Source organism: Gambusia affinis, linkage group LG08 (assembly GCF_019740435.1).
Source record: "Gambusia affinis linkage group LG08, SWU_Gaff_1.0, whole genome shotgun sequence".
NCBI lineage: Eukaryota > Metazoa > Chordata > Actinopteri > Cyprinodontiformes > Poeciliidae > Gambusia > Gambusia affinis.
In genome coordinates, this window is record NC_057875.1 from 26,314,613 (window position 1) to 26,337,381 (window position 22,769).

A 22,769-nucleotide genomic window follows, 5' to 3' on the forward strand; every position below is an offset into this window, starting at 1 on the left:
GACATTCTTTAGGTTTGTTTAAATATAGAACCTGATAAAAACTGAATTAGCATTTTGTCCTTAAGCATAAAACTCAAACACTGACAGAATGCATACTTTGTTTTTCCTATGGCCGTATTCGTCAATTAGGAAAGTGTTTCTGACAGAATCTCTTAGTATCTGCAAGAGAGTATGTTATTTGTTTTAAATATTTAAAAGACAGAAAAAGCAGATCCTTGCAAATGTTGCACCAGAAACCCGCAGGGAGCTATAGGCCGAGGATTAGTCACTTCTAGACCCTGTTTTACAAGCATCCATTGGGATTCAGTTGATTGCTTGTCTATGAAGCTCATGAGGTGAGGCGTTTCCACTTCCTCTGAGGGAGGGTTTAACAGTTTTTCCTTTTTTTCAAATGCCCCTAAGGGCAGCAAATTGGTCTCCGCTCAACTAAAACCTGATTACCGTAAGTGTCCGCTCTTTAACAGTAGTTATTGATTTCTCTGCCTGAGCTAGCTGCACAATTATTTTGACCTACCTGGCCACATGGTTGATAACAGGGGAGAAGTGGGTGGGTCCGTACAGGCGCACACTCTTCAGGCTCTGATAGTAGGCCTCCATCACGCCGTCAATACCGCTGCAGTACGGGTTCTGAGGGTTACCGTTCTGCACACAAGGACAGAGGACAAAATGGACTTTCAGACCTGAGAACCGTCAAAGAAACTTTAGACAGTTCTCGTACAGATTAATCAAAACAACGTCTTTCTCTGTGGGGAAAATAAAGAAACATCCAGTTTAATTAGAGATATTTGTTTTAGATAATTGGAAGGCAGTAGGGAGATGAACTGGAGTTGTTATGATTTAAGTTTTTCAGTCAAATTAAAACTAATACTGAAACGCCTGGCTTCAAAATCGTCAACCTTTCTTGTTTTTTCCTAAAACATCTTTTGGAAATAAAAGCGTGTTTTTTTTGTGGGTTTTTTTTTTTTTTTTGACAAAATCAATTTTGGAAAAAACAAAAAACAAAAACAGAAACAAACAAAAAAACCCATTATTTTAAGAATTTGACAAAATATAGTTGTATTTATATACAAGTCCATCTACATATCAACAATCCTCAAGAAAACTACATTTCAACTTAGGTACACTTTTTGATTCAGTTCTGTTACATAATAAAATATATCATATTTATTCTGTTATTGGCAATATTTGCAATGCAACAGTCGTCGCCCCATGACTGCTTAGGCCAATATATTTCCCTTATAAATAATTTTATTGGTCTTCTGTGCCGTTTTATTTTTCACATTTATCTTTTCATTTGCTACAATTAATCAATCACGCGAACTGATTTGCAAAGGACTTTTCATAGTCAGGCATAACACTGTGAAACACATAAATTAAAACTTATTGATGTTTTCATCCCATTCATTCCTCCCTTATTGCCCAAGTTCTAATCAGATGTTGACATATGCTCTAATCAAAATACAGCAGGCTCACAGTTCCAAACTTCCCTGTGCAGTCACTTTTATACTCACTAGTATAAAAGTGAGATATTCTCACTTTTATACTAGTGAGATATTCTCTCATCTTCAACTGGGTGTGTGCCTTTTGAGATCTTACAAACACAAATTACACTTAATCACCCTGCAAGCACAGATCAGAGTCTATACAGTATTAAAGCCTGATCGTTTTACAATAGAATAAGTAGTAGACTATTAAACTCAAAGTGAGTCATGGAATTAAATGACCCAGGTTGTTAAAACACCACACTGCAGTTACAAAAGCTGAGCAGCAGAACAACCAGGCATGCTGGTGGCGACACACTCAGACTCTTTTCTTATAGATTGGCTCTATAAATACCAGGGACTTCAAGGTACATTCATCAACTTATATTTACCTGCAAATCCAACCGTTAAATCTGCGGTATGTGACTTTTATAAAACATACGTTTTATCCATATTTGTTATAAGTGTCACCACAGTATAAGATGAGACAGATAATCTGTGAATAAATCGATCTCTTTCACCTGCTCCCTGAGCTACTGTCGCTGTCTGAAGAAAAAAAGGTCAAAAACAACCAATCAGAAGAATAAGGCGGGTCCAGGAAAAATGTTTCTTCACTGCCATTGTTATTGGCTATGCTAATTAGAATTAGCTTTTGTGACAGGCTATGTTGTGGTGAACAAGCTGGGGGGGGGATAACACAAGAGTGATTGACACTGCTAAGACCCTCCCCCTGCCTTTGATTTCAGACATTAGTGGTGTATTTTACACCACTATGAAGGCAGAGGAGCTAATAATTTTCAGAGATTGTCTGCCCTACACTGTCATGACGTAATGAAAATGTTAATAAATATGTAAAAAAGAGAGATATTTTTAATAAAAGCTACATCCTAGAGCTTCAATTGAATATGACATATTAAAAAAGGGCTGAAAAATAGCACTTTTATCACGTTCTGGTGTTCACATACAACCAAACACTGCTAAGGCACTGTCTTTCACACTGCTGTGTATACTGATGTACAAAAAATGAAAACATCTTATGAGCATTAATGTAACAAAAATTAGTGGTGAAATAATTCCAGAAAAATTTATCAAAAAAGAAAAAAAAAAAAAAAAAAGGGTAGGCTGCTGTCAGTTGGAGTAGCTCCAAGCATTTAGCATGCTGAGCTGAGTGACTCCTCATCATTGGAGAAAAAGCGTCTGCATAGTGCAGCAAGAGCTTGAGAAATCTTACTACTGTTAAATCTGCCACCACATTTGGGTTGCACTTGCATAAATTAGCATAAAGGTCGCTGTACAAATTCATATCAGAAGTTTTAAAAGCTATAATTTGGCTTTTGTTAAAACGGGCTGCCGCTCAGGCATCATTATGATACAGAACTTTGTGAGGAATGGAAGGACGGCGATGTGGATACGTCTTTAAGACCTTCCTCATCTGTTGGTATCAATGTAAATTTTCTAGAAGTTTGATCTTTTTCCATGCTCTCAAAGGAAAGTTTCAAAGAAGAAACAACAGAACGTAACTAAAAATAGCAGGAAGCCATGTTTAACTTTGCTCGGTTACCCATAAATACAACTGCACATGGAATCCTTTGCTTTGTAAATGGAGCTTGTATAATTGTGCCACATTCAGCGGCCGCCCATTCCCATTACTACTGCTCTACAGCCGCAAGTGGAATCCTTAATGCTAAGAATAATGCATGTGAGACTCGACTGGAGGTTCAGCGCCGTGGGGGAAGCTGCTACCCAACGCAGAGCAGCTGTATTGGCTGCAAGTGCCTCTGGAAAAACATCTGGACAGAAGAGTAAACCGACCAAGACGGCCGTGTGGAGCTGGGGAGGAGACAGGGTACCTTTTCTTTTGGAAAACGTGACGGATGGATGAGCTACGAAAAGTTAGACAAAGTGAAGGACTCTGCACTTTTTCCGTCCTTTTGGACTCAGGATGGCAGTAAATTCAAATGTAACTAAATAACGGACTCAAACATTCTCGTGAATGTGAAGCAGTGTGTTCACTGCTTCACATTTATTTTTTTTGCCTTTTGTGAAACTTTTGAATTGTTATTTTAGATTTAATTAGGTGTCATCCAGAGTCACATAATAAAAAACACTGAAATAAAAGCTAAAAATATAATATGATCACAGTGAAATTACTAAAATAAAATAACTGATGTGAGGTTTTCCCCCCAGAAAACTAGCTAAGCCCAGTGGTTTACGTAGGGAAACCGTCCACCGTGTTTTGAAATTTAAAAATGTTTAAAGTTGACAGGAAATTTGAACATATAACTAGGTAAATATGTTATTGGAAAGCATTATTAACAAAATCTAAACACCAACTGAAAAGTAAAAAAAACTCTTTAACCTGTCTTTGCTGTTACTGATGTATAAAACCCCCCTATAAGAAATAAACAAACAACTCTTAGCCTGGTTGGGGGCGCAAGTAAACCCTGGTGGCCAGCCAGACTTATAATACACACCCTGAGACACAGACAGTCTACTTAGCTGATATGCACCTTGGAGCTTCTATGCACCACAAATCTTGAACCAACTTCCAAAAAACAGCAACAAAGCCAAAACACTGAGTTCCTTTAAATCAAGACTAAAAACACACCTGTTTAAAGTTGCCTTTGATTAGTAGTAAATGGAACACTGATCAACTTATTTTAATTTTGATAAGAAAAGGCACTTTGAACTGCGCAATGCAAAAAAAAACTGAACTTGAATCCAGTATGCATAGTTGGGTGATCCCCAGTATGTGGCCTGATGGAGGGCTGTGTGTTGTGTAAAACTTCCTCACCAGGGGAAACTCGTGGGAGACACGCCCGTCTGGTGGGAGCTTGGCACCGAATCCCAGCGCAGGAAACAACTTGTCGCTGTCGTAGTCCTGGATGATCTCCCCGATGGCGCGCAGGGCCATGGCGTAGTCATTCAGCTGGTACGGGCTCATGTAATGGAGCGAGGTGGGCTGGGATGGGTTGCCTGCGCCCCAAACACAGCAACACAACAAAACACAGGTCAGCAACATACTGTCATTATGTTTCCTTCCCCTGTGTTTGACTCATATTACATCACACAGTGTAGCTTTAGATCTAAAAACATTTGTAACACCACCGACACAACTGGAGGCAAGATAGATTCAGATGCTGAATGATGCATTTGGTGCGCCGGTGAATTTGTGAAACCTGTGGTAAAATTACAGCTGCAGAATGGAGTGGCTAATAAATAACAGACGGTACAATTGTTGAGACAAATGAGCATGCCATGGAGTGCAACATATGGAAAATAAGGAGAACTTTGCAGTGATTCTTAGACCTTATCAATCTTCCATGCTTAGGAATAGTGTCACTAAGAGAATACTGTTAGAGTCTGATTGGTTTTCTTGAGACTTAACAACTAAGTTAAGTTGTTAACTAAAATAAAATAAATGTTTTTTTATTTTGAAATAGTTCAAAATAAAAAAGATTAATCCAATTGAGGGGGTTCCAGCATAAGTCCGGGAGATCTACTGTCCTGCAAGTTTTAGAGGCAAGCCTGCACCAACACACCTGAATAAAAGGAAAGGCTTGTTACTAGGCCTTTGCCAAACTTGATGACATGCTGAAGACGTAATTCAAGCATATGATTCATGTGTGATGGCGCAGGGTTGCATGTAATCCTTGGTTCACACAGCAATATTTTTTTTAATTATCGGGTGATTTCCAGAACCTGAGAGACGACACAACATTGAAAGATCTTGTTCATAACAGGTTTGGCCGTAGAGTGTGTGGTGCTTTAAAAATGACCATTCATCACATCGTTTGAAAATATAACATTGTCCACAGAGAATCGGTTTAAGAAAAGTGTGTATTCACATGAATCTGCTGAATTACACTACTTAGTGTTGCTTTAAACATGCCAAACTCATAAGGTGCCAGTGTAGCGTAAAGCTAAAATCTATGTCAGCCAATTGCAATCCTTCAAAACAACCACAATGTTCTGTTGGGAATGAAATATGGTGCCAGGAAGTTTGTCTGTGTGGACAGAAAGAGAGGTTGAGCTACTGTTAGAATATAAAGTTAATGAAACACAAGACAGAGTGGACTGGGAACTCTGTTAAGCAAGTATCTTCATGTTGGACGGCATTGTGCCGCGATTGGGAGAGGTAGCTGGTGTAGAACAGCTGAACTCAAATTGCTCTTTCTCCTTTGCAACATATTGGAGCAGTTGGGCTAATTAATTAAAAAGAAGAAGAAGAAGCATCTGAACCAACATAAAAATTTGCACTATCATAGCAGCCATCTTTCCTCCACTGTTTGGTCAAGAAGTAACAACGGTCACATATGTGACATCATTATTTGCTGCAGCCTGTAATGTGCGGTCCTCTAAATCTCAAGCTTCCAAAGTCCGCACTCAAGTGCATAAAAGAAGATTTCTTAAATCTTCAATTAGGTCAGAGTTTTTATTAACAATAATTTTTAGTGATATTAAATAGAGGTCATGTGTGGATGAAAAGCCAAATCGCATAAAATCTATCGGGTTCACCAGATATCCGGCTACCAGTGAACTAGGCCTCATACAGAAAACTTATATATATATAAGAACCCAAACTGAGGCCATCAGTGAAGCATCATCTTCCGTCAGATGCTAGAGGTCAAGCAGCACATCCTTGACCTCTCTTGACCTTTGTCTTCATGTACATCTCTCTTCTCTCTGGAAGCTCAAGCAGCAGGAGGAAATGCAAAGAAAAGTGTGACTGAGGTCAGCAATTTCTCTTTTTCGACCCATGTTTAGTCTCCATGGTAACCAAGTGCCGTAAGGGCTGATGGTGGTAATCTCCGTTACATCCAGGATGAGGGTGTCTGCATTGCCTTTTACTCAGACAGGTCTCATTGGCATTTTAGTCACAGTTTCTAACCCATAACAAGAACTTTTGTTTTTCATCAAACTTGATCTGTATCAAAAAAAAAAATCCTCCCCCCAAGAAAAACGACTTCTAGATAATGTGCACAGCTATTCTCCGGCACTGGATTTACTAAATATTGTCTACATTTTCGAGAGCTCACTGGACATAAACAACGCATTTGCCATGTGCATGATGCGACAGTCTCCTCCTCCACTCCTGGTCTCAAACAGGATCCAGCCCGTTTCTACACCCATGAGTTCAGGTTCTACATTTCATGCTTTCGCAAACTCTGCACACATTTTGTTTGGGCCACAGCTGAGCTCTATCAACCAGAAAACACGAAGCACAGGCATGATAAAAAGCACAAAAAAAGAAGTAGATTCTGTTAATTCAAAGGCCTTACATTTTAGAATACACAGATGTATTTACATACACTGAATAAAAAGACAAGTTTTTTTTTTCTCACTGTATGAAGTTAAATCAGATCAAACTTTTCTTGTTTTAGGTCTATTAGAATTACCAAAATTATTACTATTTGCCAAATGCCTGTAAAAGGAGCTAGAGCGTTTTTTAAAATCATTTTTTTGTAACGTAATTTAATTGATCAATGTCAAGAAGAACACTTTTAAAACATATGACTTGGGTTAAATCTTTTGGGATTCCTGTCTAACTAACCTAAAACAAGAAAGGTTTGGTCTGATTTGACCTCAGACAGTGAAGATAATGTGTGTGAGTCTTTGTTATTCAGTATATGTGAAACAACTGCACATGTTACATGTTGCACTGAGTTCCTTGTTAGCAATTGTTGCCTCCCATCAATCTGGGAAGAACTAAAAGGATAATTCCAGACACTTTGAGGTCCGTCACTTCTGAGCTAAAATCCTCTTTCTAAAGATTATTTATAGAAACCTTGAGGCTAGCCCTGATACCAGACCGTGAAATATTCAGAAAACCCCAGAGACTTCAGTTAGCCTGTTGAACATGAGAGTTCATGACAGGACAATTAGAGGAGGGCCGGACAAGCGTGGCGTCTTTGGAAGGATTCCCAGGAGAAGGCTCTTGGCAGCGAGTTGGCGGCTTTACAAAGTTGAAGTAACGACCCCGTCAAAGTCCAGACTCTGAACTTGATTGAAATCCTGTGGCGGGAGCCAAAAGAGAGAGCTGAGCATAAATATATGCCAGCAAACGTCTCCGAACAGAACGCTGTAAATAAAAGTGTGCCAGAAATCCTCCAGACAGTTATGGAAGTCTGCTAAAGGTCAGACTAAAGACGATTACTTTCAGCTTCCTGCTGCTTAACATGGTTAAAAAATAAATAGCCAATAAATCTTCCTTTTGGTTATGAACACACAAGTGAAGTTTATACAGAGTGCAGACATTACACCCCCTTGTTTCCTTTCTTTGATCAGTTTCAAAATTCCTTCATTTTAACATTTACACAAAAAAGAGAACACAGACTGGAACTGTGACCCTGAGGTGATATCAAACCTTTGCAATTCTAATTTTTAAAAAATAAAGATTTATTGTGTAAATAATTATGTAGTCTGCTTTTTTTTTTCAGCCATTGCTTTTACATAATTGCTAGAATATTTTAAAAGAAATAACCAGCATGTGTAATTAGTCTTTTGTTATATTTAGGTTAAAGAGCCTTGTGTAAAAACCTTTAAAAGGGCAGTATTATGTCAAATTTTAACTTTTATATCATGTTGCACTGTCTTTCCCTCATCAAAAACACACTTGGGAGTGTTGCTTGGATTCTTTCATGCATGTTTGAGAAATCCTTTACTCTCCATGGCAACCATTCAACTGTACAAAATGCCTGGGTGGACCTAGCCCCGCCTTGGAGAAGCAGCTCCTCCTCTGAGCTCCAAGCTTCTGAGATTCCACCCACCAGAGCAGCACTCCCCACTCAGCTCCTTCAGACTAGCCAGCAGCAATTAGCAAAAACCTGGTGGAACTGAGCACCTGCTGAGTTCATTACAGGAGCTACTCCTCGGTGAAATGCTGGTAAAAAACATAGTTAAAGGGTTAATAGAGGAGCCGTATTGTGATGATTTTCTGAAGGTGGAGTTTCAGAAAGAGCAGGAGTTCTTAAAGAGACAGAGGCCTAATTTCAAGAAATTAGTCACATTTGATATATGCAGCATTTTTTATAACAACAGAAGTTAACACAGTTACTTGACTCTATAAGATGACACTATGTGGGTGAAAAACACAATACTGCCCCCTTAAACTTAGAAACATTTCTCAGCATATTGTATTCAGTTTTTGTGTGACCGCCTAATCCTCAGGGGGTTAATATTTTGCTTGTGGTAGAAACTGCTCCATACACGTTTTCTTAATGGTCAAAATGATCTCCTCCATCTTTCACCATGTCCTGCAGGACCCTGATAATGACCCTTTTATGTACCCAGTGGAGCAGCCAAGAGGCCGTTTTTACCTACTGAGCATTTTCAGATATGTGCAACTCTCTTAACTCATCACCACTGTGGCTCATATTGAAAAACTTTTCCAAAAATGTGTTCGTTTTTTTTTTTTTTTTACTTATCTTCAAAATTGTCCCATTTATTGCAGGATATATAATAGTTAGAACCATGTTTTTCATGTTCCAACTCCACAAAAAAACTATTTAATACATGTCTCATCAGTTGAGGTGTTATGACTTGTGGCTGCTATGGCAACTGTGTTGCAGCTGCATACATCTGTCAGGGATCTGAAATCCGAAAGCTAAAAGTAATTACCGTTATTGAATTTTTAATGTGGAATTTCACTAGTTTGATGTGAAGCTTTGCCTCCATAAAAATGAGCTGACAGAGAAACACAGCAGGTCCATTTATCCCTGTAACAAGGGGCTGGACAAACTGCAGAGAAGAGTGAATGTAGAGCAGGTTTTGGCACCACTCCACCACATCAGTGTGCAGGATTTAGATTAGAGAGAAGTAAGCTATGCTTCCACTACGGGTTCCAGAATTGGGGAACTTGGTGTGTTTCAAATGGAAGAACCTGAAGACAATGAGGCCAATATTAGTTAAAAGTCAGACTAAGAATGTTGAAAATGCCCCGCAGAAATATTCAGGTTTTTGGCCGGACGGTGGAGACGTTGAAGGAGGGTTATTATGTAAAATCAACTTTTTCAGCTTCATATTATGTTATAATGTCATTCATCAATAACATACTTTGATTCTTTCGAGCATCTTCAAGAAATTCTTGAATCGTTGGTAAAAACGTTGTTAAAGGGTTAATAGAGGAGCAATCTTGCGATGACTTTCTGAAGGCGGAGGTTAGAGCGTTAACGATTCCTTGAATGATTCAAGTAGCTTGAGTATTAAAATTCCTTGAGGCAAATTATCTGCCTTAAAGCTTCGTTAAAATCTGTTTTATTATTAAGCGTACCATGTTCCGTCTATGAATTGCTGATGCCTGTGAGTTGGGCCGGCATTAATGTCCGATATTGATACTGCTCTTATTCAATCACTCGATTAATTGTCAGAATAATCAAAAGAATACCCAATTACCGGAATAATAGTTTATAGCCCGAAAGAGCAGGAGTTTCTTAAAGATACAATTCTCAATTTCAACGTGTTGAATTGTGAAGTCAAGCTTCTTTTAAGTCATGTTTGATAAAGCATTTTTATAACAGCTGAAGGTAACAGTTACTTGATTGTGTAATAAAATGGCACTAAGTGACTGGAAACACAAAATACTGCCACTTTAAGGTTCCTCTACCAGACTCAAAAAGCTATTTTTCGCAAGAAGATCCTCTTCCCTCAGGAAAGATTATGTAAAAGTAGTGCTACTTGTGTCTAGGTACAATTTTGAGTCCTCTGCCACCCTCCACATCCTGTTACTAACATTTGTGGTACAAGGAAAAAAGGCAAACAGAAAAAAGGAGACCAATTGTAGATTCTAGAGTAACATTATTAGTTTACGCTCATGGAAAACCTGGTTGTGGATATTGTTCGGTTTATTCCGAGTATCCAGCCCCCTCAAAGACAGCGCGGTGGGAGTCTGATTCGATTACAGTACAGAAACTCATCCATTCTTTCTCCTGTAACGTAAGCTCTAAAATCGTTTAACTCTGTATTAATCCGCTAAATCACGTTTCGCCAGAAAGAGTCAATCAATCATCTGTGACAAAGTCTTCTGCACAGAACAGCTAATTGTGTTTGTCTGTCTTCTTCTTGACGTTCCTCATCTGGGCTGGTTTACTGCCAGGGCTTCCAAAAGCAGCCCGACAGGCGGGAAATGTAATTTGTAAAAACGAAAAGAAATGCGAGCACAGTGACTTACTGACTAGGCAAAGCACTCCGAAGTAAAACTCCAAAGTTTGAAACGACAAACTTCTAACAGTTAAATTTCACACTCTTAATCATCTTTTTTTTTTTGCAGCTAAATGAAGTCATTAAGCCAAGCTGACTGACTAGGAACACCCCTAAGAGTTCAATTTGCACAGATCTGATCTCTTAACAGCCAAACTTTCATGCATTCGATACACCGAGGAGATGCAATTACAAGAGCGAAGCAGTGAAACACTCACCGTTTGATGCCGTGAAATCAATTGCCACCGTGAAATTAATCTGTGTCCTACAAAAAGAAAATAAGTGGCATAAGGAGAAACATGGAACCATCAATCATGTCAGATTGTGCCGCGGCGTGTTTTCAAAGCATGCGGCAGAGAGCAATTAAAGCAGCAGGTTATCGGCAGCTGTCTGTCTTAATATTGGAGCCGGGAGATAACGCCGCAGCCGGTAATCTGCCCGGCTGAGCCGCTGCAGAGTCTACACTAATAACTGCGAGTGACACAAGATTTAATGACGAGAGCAACGCTGCTGCCTGATCCTGTACGACTTCGGACCAGTTAGTGGGAACTTACCCGCCTCTGATGTAGTCCAGGAAGGACAGCTCAGTGTCCACCAGGCAGGACAGGAGGGTCACCTGCCAGTCAGAAGAGCACAGGAGTAAGACGGGAAGCCTGACTTTACAATCAACCCATCAAGTTAATTTGTATGTCACATTTCAACCACACTGGGTTTCAAAGTGCTTAAAGAAACATTATCAACACAGCGGAGAAAACCAGTAACATCTAATGGAGTCTGTCAAGTCATTGTCAATACAAATATGTTGCTCAATGTTCCGGTTACTATGGGTCGAAAGTCACTCTGAACAGGTGGGCTTTAGGCTCTATTTAAAGGAACTCTGTTTCAGCTGTTTTTGCAGTTTTCTGGAAGCTTGTTCCGGATTTGTGTGTCTGATTAATATTTTGGGCACTGCTGCATTAATCTAATTGATGCGACAAAAAATAAACACATGGATGAGATCCTCTGGGTCTTGCTGAGACACTACACTGCAAAATCACAAAATTCTTACCAGGTATTTTTTGTCTAGTTTCTAGTGCAACTAGCTTGGTACACTTGAAATAAAATAAAATAAAACTAACTTACAAGTGACTTCTCAGCAAGACATAAGACTTGTTTTAAGTAAATAATTATTTTACATGGAAGAAAAAATTGATTATCACAACACAATTTCCCCAAGTCATAAGTGAAATAATCTGCCAGTGGTACAAGCACTTTTTCATCCATTTTAAAGAATTATTTACTTAAAACGAGCTTTCACATTTTGGTGAAAAGTTTATTTTAAGTTAGTTTTCTTTTAATGTAAGTGCACTGAGATATTTGCACTAAAAATTAGACAAAGTTACTTAGTAAGATTTGGTGTTTTGGCAGTGTGGCCCCCTAGCCTCTATCAGCCTTCTTCAGGCGGTAGAAGGCTGTATTTGTAACTGTCTTTATGTGACACTGAAAGTTTCAGGCGTATAAAACTAATTTTAGTATTTCAAAGATAAAGACTTTTTTAGATTTTGATCTCTCTTCTCTTTCATTTAAACAATAATTACGGTAAATGATCACAAAAGCTCTTCGTTCTGGACTGTCACTGATTTCATAAAGCTGTTCCAGTCAAACTGTTTGTCCACATGGTGAGGATATAAACACTCGCCGTCAACATAGGTGCTGTTAAAAAGCCTGATCAAACAGATGTTTTAGGTAGATATGTGCCTTCACTAATTGCTTTCTCACCACTCCAGTGGATCAAAGTGGAAGCGTGTTTACAAGTTGTGGTAGTCAAAGAGGAGCTCTGTAATGCTCTATAAATAGAGCTAATAAGCGAGAAACAGATGCAGGGAGTTTTTCTTTTTAAGATTTTTTTTTTTTCTGGCAAGATACGCCAGTAAACAACCTAAAGTATTCCCATCAATTTTTAGTAGTGTTACCACCACACAGTTACTCATTAAGATATCGTCAAACTGTCCAGTTGTTTCAACTTTTTATGCACCAGACTCTTCCGTCCCACCTTCCTCCCTCACTTTCTGTTTAGATGAAATAAAATCCTGGTTTGCATCAAACTTCCTCAAATTTCTACTAGGGATGCTCCGCTCAGGAGTTTTGCTGCCGATTCCGATACCGATCATCCAAGAGGCAGATCGCCTGGAATGGCTGTTAATTTTTCACTTTAAGTATAAATGGAAAAATTATCTGGCAATAAATTCACCTAATTTAGACATAATAGACATATTTTAATACATATCTGAAATCTTTTTTTAAAGTTTACATACTGCAGCTTTAAAAGTCTGGATCTCATTCCTGACAGTAGTCTCTCTTTTCACTCTCATATTAATAATATTAGCTGGTCTGCACACTTCCATCTCCATAATACAGTATTAACCGACTCCGTCCATCCCTCTCCCTGCACTCTGCTTCCATTCTGCTCCACAGTCTGGTCATTTCTCTAACTGATTACTGTAATTCTCTGCCTCATAAATCTATCCATAAACTTCAACTGGTTCAAAACTCTGCTGCTTGCATCATTAACAAAACGGACTCATTTCACCACATCACTCCAATTTTACAACAACTTCACTGACTTCCTGTCTTTTTAAGAATTCAATTCAAAATCCTGTTGTTTACATTTTAGGCAGTCCACAACCTTCCCCTCCTCCTTACCTGGTATGAAAGTATGAAACAGCAAAAAATGACAACAAAGAAAATACTATATCATTTTTTATATTATTTTTTATATTTGAAAAAGGCAATTGTCTGTATTATCATTATTTTTTTAATGTGTCTCTTTCTACTATTACTATTCTTCCAGTTTAGTGAAAATTCGAGAGCTGCCAAATTTTAATACATTTTAATAAAGGGACTCTTCCAGTGAATAGAATATGTGGAGACACAACAAGGTGTAACCCTTATGACTGAGGTACATCATGCTGAACAATTCACTTCAATTTTAATTACTAATTAGTGTTGATTGGTATATTAGTCAATAATTAAAATGCTGTTAGCTGCAGACCATTTACAAGTGTGGCTACAAGGGAGTTGCATGCACAACAATTGACTTCATTTTCTTTTTTCTCCATTTGAGATTTCCATAAGCTAAGTCTTCTTTCTCTCTCTTTCAGTGAGTGTGTTGACATTTTTCACCGTGTAAGGCTCTTTTTGTAAAACATCTGATTCACATATGAGGATAGAAGTTCTTTTTATCTTGTAATGAAGCTACACTATTATTATGTCAGTTAATATTTTGGAAATATAACCTTCAGAAAAATTATAGATGCATCAACAAACTGCTGATGACTAGAACCTAATGATTTCCAAAGACAAAAATAAGGAAAGATTTACCAAAATAGAGCATGAACTATGAAATATGACCGATAGCTAGCCGGGTAGCTAGCCAGATACCCAGCTAGCAAGATAGCTAGAGGGATTGATTTTTAAACGGAATCTTTCACCAATCTATGATTGCACCACACAAAGCACAAAGAGGCTGAGGTAAAGGCAACACTCTTCAGTGTGGATACCTTTACTGACTGAAGAAGACTAAAAGTTATACATACATATTAATACAGTTGTTTTTGTATCACTAGTTGCACTAACTATGCTAATCCCAAATGTAAGATGCTGACGACTGTTTCATTTGTAAAAGAAATAAGCTAAGAAAAAAATAATTTTTAAAAATAGCACAATATTGTTCATAGTCATTGCTCTTTGACACAACTCATTAACATATTGAATTAATGTCACAGCTGGCAAGCTAAATAACATAATCTCAATGTTTTTATTAGCAGCAAAATTGGGCAAGAGTTTTTGCTTCTCTAATTAACATCATAGAGTATATGATGTTATCTCTACTATTGTTATCTCTACAGTAATATTTTCACATGTATTTTGACATACTCAAACCGTTTCCACTCACCGTTCCTGAGTTTTGGTACTTCTTCTTCTTCTTCCCTTTCTTTTTGGGATTCAGCACCTGCGGAGACAAAAGCTTGTTTTTAAAGCCTGAAACAAAATTGTTGAGTCTTAATGACTCTGCAGCAGTCAAAGTTCGAGTGACTGCTGGCCCCTCAAGTTTTAATTAACCCAGAGTATTTAGCAAAGCTGAACTAAATGCCTTTGTAATAAGCATTACCATAGACAATCTCTATCGCCACATTAAAGGCAAAGTAATTACTGAATTTACTTTAGTCTCCTTTTTTTTCCCCTTTACAAATTCTTTTTCCACAGGCCTCAGGACGCTGCTCCCAAAAGAACCCAGATAAAACAGCATCACACAGGGGGCATATATTTGAACAAGCTCACATTTAATTTCATGTTTTACTCTACCTAGATAGTCAGAGAGAGAGAGAGAGAGAGAAAAAAAGACCTGTGAAAAGTGAAGAAAACTGATGGCATATAACTTGAAGCATATAGAAAAAAAAGGCAGCCCTACTCTTCTGTCTCTATACTAAAATGATGGAGGTTGTTCTTCTTAAGCAGCTTTACTGAGTCTTAGTCTCCAGAGATTCCTGCTTTAGCAGAGCTAATGGAACAGTTAGGTAAATGCTCAAGGACACGAGGAAGGCTCAGAAGACTGACTTCAGTAATTCAGCAGATTATAGCAAGGAAATCAAAAACAGGCTTTCTATTGCCCAGGCTCACATTAAAGTGACTCTATTAGGTTATAAAGTACATAAGTACATAATAGTCAGAGCATTTTCTGAACAAATGGACAGATTTTCAAAGGTTATCCATCTATTGGACTAGTTTTAGTGATATATGATCCAACCTACTGTAAAAGAGTATGGAGTTTGTTTATACCACAAAAACAGATCATGAACTGTAAAATGTGACCAACGGCTTGCCAGCTAGCTAGCTAGCTTTCTATCTATCTAGCTGGTCAGAGTGAAAGCTAGCAAGGCAGTTTTAATTTAACAACATATACATTTAAAGGTTAAACTAAATGAAAAACACAGTACAAAAACCAAACAAAACCTTAACAATAAACCAGAGGGCGACCAGTGTTGGACGTTTGATGAAGTATGTTGGGATATTTGATTCTTAATGGAAAGAAGAACCAAAGACTAGCTGTCAGAGCATTTTCTTTTAGTTCACTACTAAAAAAGAAAGACAAATAAGAAAATGGTAACACTCTATTTGATGTGTTGTGAATAAGACTGTCATAAACATGACATAACATCTAGCATGAACATGAGTACGTCTTCATGAATATTTATGACTGTTGTCATAAAGTGCCATTTGGTAAATCATGACACTTTTAACACAAAGTTGACATTATTCAAAATGTCTTTGTTATGACAACTTGATATTAACCAAGAAATCATGATCTGACATAAATTTGTTATTAAAGTATTACTGATTAAACTTTAGCTTTAATAACAGAAAGCTACATAATTTTTAAATGTAATCAGTAATACTTTAATAACAAATTTATATCAGATTATGATTTCTTGGTTAATGTCAAGTTGTCATAACAAAGACATTTTTGTCCAGGTTAATGACAGTCATAAATATTCATGAAGACGTACTCATGTTCATGCTAGATGTTATGTCATGTTTATGACGGAGTCATGACAGTCTTATTCACAACCCGTCAAATAAAGTGTTACAGAAAATTACTGAGACAACATAAGTAGGCAGTAATTAAATTGTATTTTCCAGAGACCACCAGCTGAGTATTGCAAAGCCTGGAATGGAGCATATTCTCTATAGTCACTGACATTTTTTATTGTTTAGAACAACATTTTCACTGATACAACAGTCAAAATGGTGCACACCTTCTGAGACCAGCAAGCAAAACAACGACTAAACATAAACGGAAGACTACTCAAAATCAAACCAAAAGTAAAACCTTAACATCATGAAAACGTCACCTTTTTATGTCCAGAAAGAACAGAAAACAAATCCGACGTTTCCTTTTGATGTTGCTTTTAAAAAAGCTATTATTTTTTTATGCAGTTTTAAAATGTTTTTACATCTAACCATATTATTCAGAGAATAAAATCATAGAAAAAAGACAATAATCTAAAGTCAGCAGGGCTCCTTGAGCTTTTATGGTCAGACTGCTAATTAGCAAATAATTGCTGCTATATTTCGTCTTGTCAGCACAGGCAAAGCAAAACTTTAAAGTGAGTTGTTTTTTTAAACTACCCCTAATTAAACCTTTTTTAGTCTGGAAAAAATGGTGCTGAATAGATTCCCCCCTGCTCACCGTGAGGGGGTGGATATATATTTTTGGCAAACTGAACAAAAGTGAGTCAGACGGAGTGTTTCATTTTATGCTCTTACAAAATAAACAACTAAAGCAATGTCACATATTGTACAGACACCATGGATGAGACGGTAAGTTAGCATTACATCTCAAAGTGAACAACTACAACCAAGTTTTATTAAAATACTGAGGGAAATTTCATGCTAGACTGAAACTGGCATGATAGCTAGCAAGAAAGCTAGCTAGCTAGCTAGCTAGCTGGCTAGCCAGCCTCTGGGGCTAAATGAGTGACTGGCTTTTTGCTGTGGATGAACAGGTTCAATTTAGACCTTCAAATGGAAAGAAGCTGTTTCTCTGAATATATTACGTACATTTGGACTTTGAAGTTCTTTGTTTGTGGAAGAGACATTAACCAACAGTGGTGATTTATTTATTTATTTTCAGGAAAGGAAGAGCTTTGCTTGCATTTACAGAGAGACACATATTGTTGGCCCTTGCTGTATTTTATTTTGTTGTGATTGCTGGGCTTATCTATACAGATACATCTTTCCTATAACCTGATGGATTGTATCATGTTGGTAATGCAGGGAGAAACGGCGACATAAAATTGGACTCCTTTTATTTTTTATTGTGTTATTTTACCTAAAAAAAACCCAACAACAAAAAAACAACAACAACATGTTGATGCAGAAAGCAGAAAAACAAGCACAAGAATAAAATCACTATTGGCAAGTCAGAATTTTACAAAAACCAGCGATCGTAATTGGTTACAATATCTCTAGTTGTAAAGAGCGGAGCTGTAACGCTGCTTTTAGGCTTCAAATGTTCATATATCCTTTGGGTCAAAAATACTCTGACACTATAAGGCTCTACCGCGGAAACTGTTCACAATGCACATGTTAGTGAAGGTTTCTTTCTGTAAAAAGCAAAGATAGAAATGGCCACCAGTATCGTTATTCAGAAGCCATCGCTGTCAATCACACGGGAAGAACTCATCTTTGTAGTAACTAAGAAAATAAAAGTCTGCAGCTGTGGCTTTGTCTGTTTGCATTCACATGAAATGTTTGAAAATAAAAAAATAAAAATCAAAAATCAAAAATCTGTGCGAACAGATCAACCCAACACTGAAAGTTGCTGCTGAGTGCAGAGCTTTTATCACTGCACATGTAGCAAGCTTATCGGTGTGTGCAAGTGTTTTTTTTAGTTTTTTTTGATAAAGTGTTAGATAAAGTGCTTTCCAGATCTTCCTCATCTCTAATTGGAATTAGGTTGAGTGTGTGGTCATATCGAGGGACTGAATGAATTCCAACCTCTATAACAAAAGCCTGTAGGCGTGGGTGTGTGTGTGTGCGTGCGTGCGTGTGTGTGAAGAATAGCACCTCATAGACATGGAACTGTGACTGGCTTCTGCACATTTCTCTGTAGCTGGTGCTGAATTCACCGATGAAGTCATGTCTGTTAAAAAAACAAAAAAAAACAGAGTAAAAATATGGTCACGTTTCACTCTAACTTCAAAATGTTCATATGGAAGACAATTAGAGCCACTAAAAAAAAAAAAAAAAAAAAGAGTTAGATTTTTTTGATGTCAGAGGATTAAAGTTAGAATTCTGAGAAAACATAAACGTAAAAGTCAAAATGCAAAAGAAAAAAAAGACAAGATTAAAGTCAGAAATCTTTTTATTTTTTCTTCAGTGGTACTAATCGTCTCAGGACACAGGATCATAAAAAGATTAGAGTAGTAATCAGAAGTATCAGTGATAAGTGTGGCCTCTGTCGTCATGAGGCCACACAGCTTCATCTCCCTTTTAATTTCATGGAGATAATGAAAGGTGTTTAAAATTAGAGTCAGGTATTATTAGGAGCTCAGTGGAACAAACATATCCAGTCAGATACTTTGTGTAGTTTACACTAAAAAGGCAGAAAATCAGGTCTGAAAAAAAATCTCTGCTTTGAAGGCATATCCATATAGTACCCAATTATTGGCACATCTTATGAAGATTTATATGCAAGTCTTAAAATAAATGGTTGTTATGGAAACAACGAGATACCAACCTTTCTTTCAGTTCTCAAACTGTGAGCTTGTAAGATTTATCTTTCTTTTTTTACTTGTATTACAGTCCTGCTCACGGTGTGACGATAAGATAATATGAGTCAAGATCTACCTTTGTTTGCAGTTATTAAAATTTTATTGCTCTGAATGTAAATACACGGTGGAGGTTTTTAAAGTTTTCCCTCTTACAAGAGAGTTCTGTAATTATTACAGTAGGTTCACCTCAGCTGTATAAGACAGGATCTGAATAAAAATGTTAAGATATGATTTGTATTTTTCTTTAAGGAACACATATTTGATCACCAACCAATCAGGAATATTCTGTCTCTCCCTGTTTGCCCGACTTTAGGAGTTCCTCCAGTCCTCCCCTCATTACCTCTATTAATTGCTCCAGCTTGAACTCATTACTTACATGAAAACACCTGTCCACACACTCAATTTATCAGACTCTAACTTCTCCACCATGGGCGAGACCAACAGGAACAAAACAGATCTGCACAAAGCTGGGAAGGGAATTAGAAGATGGAGAAAACTCAAGATGACTCTGATGCCAGATAGTTCGGTAGACTCGGTTTGATTCTGGAACAGAATTGCAACATTTGTTACATTTTCAGCCGGTATCGTTCGCATACGCTCTGTGTCAAACAAACCAAACCCCTTTGAGAAACCTGTTCACACCCCTCGCCTGTGGTGGCGCTGTACCAAGAACGTCAATGAAACCTCTGAAGAAACCTCCGAGCGAAACGTCCTCCTTCTTCGCAAAACGTGAACTAAAAAAAAACAAATGCTTTTGAAGGGAACTGTAGGTAGAACGTTAGAAGCTGGTTAACTTCCTGTTGGAGCAGAACAGACACTAGTATATCAACTCCAGTGGGAACAAAACCCCAGCCATTATCATAAAAACAGAACTTCTCAGTATTAACTGAATGTTCTTGGTGAGTCAGTAACACAACCCAATAAGGTGGACCGCTTTATGGCTCTAAAATGTCTGCACACCTTTCATAAGTTTCAACAACAATCAATAAATTGACCACAACAAATCATTACACTCTTTTCTACATATAATGTGATATTTCCATGTGAAAACCAACACACAGGAAAAATTATAATTGGTTTGATAAACGTGCAGCTCTGAACTAAAACGTTTTTTAAAGCGCCTTTTGATCCAGTTAAAGCACTGACTCTGACTCTCAGCTCCATGAATCCTGGGCTTCACTTTTCATTTCTGGAGGCTGATGCTGGGAGGTTTTTGCTCATTTTGCCTGGTTTTGAACCAAGTCTACAGTTTCTTTTGTAGCGTTATGTGAAATCAACTTTCATCTAATATCATAGGCGTGTTTTTGTCTGCAGCTTAGTGAATCAGTCACTGCGTTTCCATTACAAATATGTGCAAAACGTTGTCAACAGTCCACAAATGTCGAAACAAGCAAAAAATAAAAATAAAAAAAAATACGACACGATTTTGCAACTGTGGTGTTTCCATTAAATAAGAAATACAATTAAAATCACATATTAATACGTTTGTTCACGCAACAAATCATAAAAAAAACCATGCCAAGCTGTGGTCCTCCTACCACTTCCTGTCGTCTTCTTCTTTGTGGTTTCCATCAGTGGCAACATCCTGCTGTTGATCATGTGACTCATGTGATGTGAATAAAGTGTTTCCATTGCAGTTTTGCGAACTAAATAATTTGGACATGGCCAAATAAAACTACCTCATTCTAGCACCCAAATGTTTATGGAAAGAGCAGAGATGAAAATTGCTGCGTTTCCATCAAGCAAATTTCAAGTATTAAATTGCACATTTAACAGAAATGCAGCTACTGAGAGACTAAGAATGCTGCAGAATTTAAAGTTGGGATGTTGAGGATTTAGCTTAAGGTCTCTTTCTCTTTAAGGTCTCTGACATATTTTCTACCAATTAAGTTTGCTGGGATTTTCAAAAAAAACAAAAAACAAAACAACAACAACAACAACAAAAGTCACCCATAGCACCAAACATGTTTCTTTTTCTCTATAAAACAAGAAGCTATGAGATGATTTCTCCAGGTGTGATCTGTGACTGTGAGCCATTCTTAGCTCTTCAAGTAGAAATATTCAGCACAGGTTTTATTGGTGAGAAGGAGCCAATAATGTCGGATGGATTTAATTAAATAATGGCATACCAAAACCTACATGTTATTACCAAATTGTAATAACATGTAGGCGATAACATAATAAAACAGACCCTCACCCTCCGTCTCTGTCCCAGTCATAAACTTCCACCTTAATGCTCCTGTAGAGAGAAAGAAAAGGTAAAAAACAAGTTCAACCCTTAAGATTTATTATCAGCTCAAAGAGCTCACTGCTGGTGTGAGGAAAAGTTTGTTTATACAGTCTAATTTTATTTCACTTCTATTCCTTTACTTTCCTTTAAAGAATGTCTCCACATAAACTTGAATTGGAACGCACCGCAAGTTTCCTAACAGATTAGCTGTTTTCCGCAGCGCGCGTACATTAGGAACCCCGTCGTCGTGCTTTTCCACTTTCCCTCACACGTTTCCTGAGATTTCATAAGCTAATTAATCTCTCTCTGTCGCCACGTATCACCGCCGCGCCTGAATACTTCAGCAGCTCTAAAATGCGGAATCCTAAAGACGCTGCAATTATCTGTAAGCAGTTGCTGAGGGCTTGCAGGGTTCCTGCTGTGGGCTGCGTTGTACCTGTCATAGTCTCCGTTGCACAGCGCCCTGACGGGAATTTTAAAAGCCTGCCACACCGGGTCCAAGGTATTCTTCACCACTTCTGTTTTGTGGCAGATGGTGTAGCTGTGAGACATATAGAAGTGTTAAGTTGACAAAAAAAAAGAAAAACATAATAATAGCCCAGCAATGCATGCAGCTCTTTGTCAATAACTGTTTTGTTTTTTTTTGCCACATCTAGACTGGCTCTTTGTTACCACGCTGTGCTGTTGTACCCTGCAGCGGGGCATTTAAGTCGCATCAGTACAAACCCAGCTGCTCTAAAGAGAACGTGTTAAGTGTGAGACGCTCAAGTCGACTTGAATAACAAGCATCTGCGGGGCAGGGGGAAAAAAAAAAAAAAAAGAGACAAGTGACCTCCGCACAAAGTTTTGCACTTAATTCCATCACTCCCCTCTTTGTTTTCTTCTTGTCAACTCTGTCCTGTTTTATCGGCTCATCTGCTGCCTCCTCGTGATGAAAGATGGGGAGATCAGGGGGGAGAATGTCACATATACATCATCAAGGGTTATGTAACGTCGCAGAGACAAATCACTGCATAGGAGCTTTTGGAGCATGAAAACAGCCGCGCTCGGGCCTCCGTGTACGTTAAAGTCATCTTTACGTGCCGGCTGTGTTTTCTGCTGCTCACATGCGTCACATCGAGATGGCTGGCTCTCTCAGTTCACCAAGTCGAGGCAAAACAATAAAAAAAGGGGGGAAAAAATGCCTTGAAGGACTTACGACCCGTCTTCGTTGCTGCGGTAAAACACAAGGAAAGGATCCGATTTGCCAAAGAAGTCCTTCTTATCCAACTTGTTGCCACAAAACTGAAGCATCACCGACTCCTAAACAGGAGAAACAGAAATACAAGTTACTGAGAACAACTAACGATGTAAATGGTTAAAAATGGTTAAAAAGCAAATATTTTCAAAGGGAACTAAATGAGGGACCTGAAACAAAAATAGAGCATATGGCGACATTAGATCATTGGAATGTGTTGACAATCTGCCAAGGCAGAGGGATGGTGATACTCTCCACTGGCTAAACTTCAATATTACAAAACCAGGTGATGTAAATATTGTTATTAA

The 22,769-nt window shown here is 38.0% G+C and overlaps 1 protein-coding gene across 4 annotated transcripts in view; it reads right to left on the reverse strand.

Annotated features, from left to right (window-relative positions):
- Positions 1-22,769, reverse strand: part of LOC122835273 (copine-8-like) — a 98,053-nt gene that overhangs the window by 12,482 nt on the left and 62,802 nt on the right. For all 4 annotated transcript variants that reach the window (XM_044124192.1, XM_044124191.1, XM_044124193.1 and 1 more), the window contains exons 9-17: positions 22,423-22,526; positions 21,661-21,765; positions 21,192-21,233; positions 18,288-18,363; positions 14,614-14,670; positions 11,234-11,295; positions 10,898-10,944; positions 4,276-4,457; positions 515-642 (exon numbers count right to left, since the gene is read on the reverse strand). In XM_044124192.1, the coding sequence (XP_043980127.1) occupies positions 515-642; positions 4,276-4,457; positions 10,898-10,944; positions 11,234-11,295; positions 14,614-14,670; positions 18,288-18,363; positions 21,192-21,233; positions 21,661-21,765; positions 22,423-22,526 (803 nt within the window). The remainder of the gene's footprint in view (positions 1-514; positions 643-4,275; positions 4,458-10,897; positions 10,945-11,233; positions 11,296-14,613; positions 14,671-18,287; positions 18,364-21,191; positions 21,234-21,660; positions 21,766-22,422; positions 22,527-22,769) is intronic.